Source organism: Rhipicephalus sanguineus, chromosome 5 (assembly GCF_013339695.2).
Source record: "Rhipicephalus sanguineus isolate Rsan-2018 chromosome 5, BIME_Rsan_1.4, whole genome shotgun sequence".
Lineage (NCBI taxonomy): Eukaryota > Metazoa > Arthropoda > Arachnida > Ixodida > Ixodidae > Rhipicephalus > Rhipicephalus sanguineus.
In genome coordinates, this window is record NC_051180.1 from 94,226,771 (window position 1) to 94,231,090 (window position 4,320).

General features: G+C 50.1%; 1 protein-coding gene across 1 annotated transcript; it reads right to left on the reverse strand.

The window, feature by feature from the left end:
• Positions 1 to 231: 231 nt before the first annotated feature.
• On the reverse strand, positions 232 to 708 carry LOC119394851 (tetraspanin-33). The gene has a single exon (XM_037662154.2). The coding sequence runs from the start codon at positions 682 to 684 to the stop codon at positions 232 to 234; it is 453 nt and encodes a 150-aa protein (XP_037518082.1). The 5' UTR covers positions 685 to 708.
• Positions 709 to 4,320: the final 3,612 nt, after the last annotated feature.

The window sequence follows — 4,320 nt, forward strand, 5'->3', positions numbered from 1 at the left end:
GTGATGGTGTGTATCTGGTCCTGCAACACGACGGACGTGATGAGCATGAACAGAAGGAACATGTTGAGCACCATGCCGACGCAAATGAAAACGACGAGGTTGTCCATGACGTATGTGAGCGCGGCGTCGGCGCAACTGCGCGTGTACACTCGCCGCCAGGCCTCCTGGTCGTCCATGAGCAGAACGCCGTGGCCGCAGAAGCGCCCGGACGGCATCGACTGGTCGGACGTCTCATTGACGCTCAGAACGCGGCTCCGGCAGGCAGGAGAAAGGAACCGAGCAACGCTCGCGGCTCGGGTTTCCCGACGCGCAGTGGAAGTACTCGTTGAGGTTCCAGTCGCGGAACGTGTCCTCGGAGAAGCCGCAGCAGCGCATCGACTTCTGGAGCGCGTCCATCATGTGCTGGAAGTACTCGGTCTGCCGGTAGCCCTGGATGAACTCGACGAATGCGGTCTGCCTGAGGTGGTTGCGCGCCGACTGCGGCATCAGCGTGCCGGCGACGGCAGCGACGCTGTTGAGCAGGATCGTGAGGGCCAGCAGGCTCTGGTAGGCCTCGAGCACGGCGATGTTCTCGCGAAGCGCGCCCACCAGGCCGAAGGCGGCGACCACGGTGAGAGACACGCTGAGTACGAGTATGAAGACGTCGAGGTGCATGAATAAGGTATAGAGGAAGGACTTGCGCATCACGTTGTTGAGCAGGTTCCCTCGCTCCGAGGACGGTCGCACCGCGTATGAGTAGGCGGCGCACCCAGAGCGCGACCAGCGACAGTAGCACGATGACCAGGTTGACGCCCACGATGATGCCGCGAGTCCTTAGCTCGGTGTGGATACGGGTGGTTGTCGAGAGACTCCGCTCGCGTTCCACTTGAGGTTGCTTCTGTGACAGGTGCCGATGTTTCCGCGTGTCGCGTCAATGTCTGCGTAAACTGCGAGGTTGCGGCTGCTGTAGCCGTCCGGACGTCCTTACTCTTCGTCATTTTTCTTCTTCTTCTTCCTCCGCCGAAGGTGACACGCTTGCTGCTTACCTTTCTCTCTTTTTGGTTTCGATTGTAGGTGTAGACACTTCGATCTACTGGCACCACACCCACTCTATAGGGCATTAACCAGAATAAGGTCATATTATTAAGGTTGGTGTAAGTTCGGTCTAAAATGGGTCGTCGGTTTCGACTAAAGTGACCGAACTCAATCACTAGCAGTTATAAACGAAGATTGCGACTGGTTTTGGACGCCGTAGAAAATGTACTTTAGTTTCTCTATATCGCCCGCTCATTACGTAAATTCAAGCGGAGCAAGCATTTAGACGTCGTGCGCGAAGTTCACACAGAACTGATGTATATCCAAACTACCAACCAATATAACGAATGGTGATACTTGAAGTGCAAACTTTATTTGAATAACAAAGATGTTTACATAAAATGTAGTGCACATTTATTACTTTATATAGAACATCGAATAGCGTCGTCTCCGTAATACATTGATGGCGCGTCACGACAAAAAAAAAAAGAAGAAAAAAGTGCGTCGTGGTTAGGGCTTCAGGCGCCTCTTCTTAGCTACCTTGTAAATAAGGTGTTTATCTCTCTCTCTCTCTCCCTCTCTTTCACTAGGGCCAAAGGGGTGGCGAACGCTGATGCCATAAGTGGCAACAGCTGGTTAGTACCCGACGAGAAGGCTTGTCACAGAGTAGAGGCAGTTGCGCTTCGACTTAGAGAATAAGAGTAAAAAAACAACAACAAGTAAATACGGTATAAGTTCACTTGCGTAACATTGTCGGTGCGAATTCATGGCAGAAGTAATGCAGAAGTTCCGGGAAAAGATGGAACTTTGTGCATCGACTCTAAAGTCTGCCTAGAGTTTCAAGAAAGCTGCAGTGCAGATTGATTTTTGTATAAAGCGTGATTCTTCTGTCCCATAATTCACTCACAGTTGTCCACTCACTCACAGTTGTGACAAGGAACCGGTGAAGCACCTTTTTGAATTGCCTGACACACGTTACATTGTCGAACGTATCTCTCAACCGAAAGGTCAAGGCCAGGCCACCACACAAGCTTCTTGCTACGCTTTCATGCGACTAGATCCCGGGTGGTCCTTGTGGCAATAGCTGCAAGACCTGTAGCTGCAGCTTCTCCGGTATGATCACCCTTGATCCTCAAGTTATGCATTCTTGCTCTACTGATAGCTCATAGCGCAGGGAATAAAATGGTCTAAATGTTTCAGAGCACTCTGAAGGCCATCCATTCAGAATGAAGTGCGTCACGCGAGAAGAGGTGGGGTCATGTCGTGTGGCTCGCACCACGTCATCCGGTTTGAGGGGCATGCTGTCAAATAGCAAGAGACACTCGGAAGGCTCGTCGGCCGCTACAATAGGCCGTGGAAGCCGATACCAAGCGTCAGCCACGTGAACATCTCTTCCTTTTCGGTATTTTAGTTTATATTTGTACGCTGCCAGGGTAATTGCCCATCTTTGCATTCGAGCTGCAGCAAGCGCAGGCACAGGCTTGTCGTAGCCTAATATTCCGAGCAGTGGAATTCCGAGCAGTGGAATTTCTACTATTTCTTCTCTCTCTTCTTTACCCAAACGTCAGTGCTAATGCTTCGCGCTCGCACTGAGCATAGTTTTTCTCTGCTGCTTTAAGTGTTCTAGATGCAAAAGCCACTGGCCTTTCGTGTCCCTCTGCGGTCTAATGAAAAATGACAGCACCCAATCCATACGACGAAGCATCACATGACATAGCAGTTGGTCTCGCCACATCGTAAAAAGCGAGCACATTACTCTTGACAAGTAACAGTTTCGTAGAAGCAAAAGCTTCGCTACACTCCCGTGTCCACGACCACTTTTCGCCCTTGCGAAACAGACGGTACAATGGCTCGGCCACGCAGGCAAGGTTACTTAAGAACTTTGCGTAAAAGGTTAGCAAGCCTTTAGCTCTGTTTGGCAAGTGGGCTCTGGCACTTCTGTGATCGCCTTTATCTTTTCTTCCGTAGGATAGATACCTTCAGCGCACACAGTGTGACCGAGATAAGTCACAGTGCTCTGAAAAAAAAAAAAACGACACTTTTCCTCTTTCAGTGTCACGTTGTAGTCACTAAGCCGCTGCAGGACTAGTTCCAACGTTTTTTGACAATCGGTGACGCCTTTTCCCGACACAATGACGTCGTCTATGTAACATCCCACTTTCGGTATGCCTTGAGCACCTCATCCATGAAGGACTGAAAAATAGCTGGCGCGCTGGCTACCCCAAATGGTAAGCGCTGGAACTCGAACAGCCCCATGTGCGTATTAATGGTTAGTAGTGATCGGGACTTGGCAGTAAGCGGAATCTGCGGATACGCGGCCGAAAGATCCACACACACAAAACACTTTGCCGCCAGCTATTGCAGAGTGCAATCTTCCGGTCTAGGCAATGGGTAGTGGTCGGTCTCTAACACAGAAATTATGGTGACTTTGTAGTCCCCGCACAACCTCAGTGAACCATCTTTCTTTTGAATTACGACTACTGGCGTGGCCCAATCGCTCCGACTTACAGGGCATATAACACCGCTTTTCTCTAGCCTTTCTAGCTCGCCTTCCACTTTATCTTGAAGTGCAAATGGGACGTTTCTGGCCTTGCCAAAAATAGGTGTACAATTCTGGCTTAGAACTATCCTTGCTTGATAGTTTTTTACTTTTCCGGGTTGCTTGAAAAACACCCCTGGGAACTTTTTTTCACCACCTCTACCTTGCGAGAGTCGCTTACATTCATAACAAACACACTTTTCCAGTCAAGCCCGAGCCTTTCAAGCCAATTTCGCCCCATCAGCAAAGGCAGCTGCTTGCCGTGATCCGGGACGATAATAGCGGGTAGTCGCAAAGACTGTTTTCCCATCGTAACGGAAACGTTGCATTGCCCTTTTACTGGAACAGGTTCCCCAGTGTATGTCTTCACGGTGACTCCAGATGGCTCGCACTTGACATGAGGAAATGCGTTCAGCCCCACACTCTCAGGAACTAGTGTTACAGCTGCTCCTGTATCAATCTGCATGCAGGGGTCTTGCCCTTCTACGTTTAGGTGCACTTCATATCCCGAACGCACTGTATTGATAACATGGTAAACATCTAATTCAGAGTCACTATCAGAGCAGTCCACCACGTTTGCAGTCTTGAGTTCTCTGCGATTAGTTGGACACATCTGTAGATGGCCGATTTGAGAACAGCTATGACACTGGACGTTCTTATACCAGCTGTTAAGGTGTTTATTTGACGGCACTTGGCGACGATGCGCAATGGCGACAGTCAAGGCAAAAACACGGACTCAGCGCGGGCGGGAGAAGCCAGAGAGGACA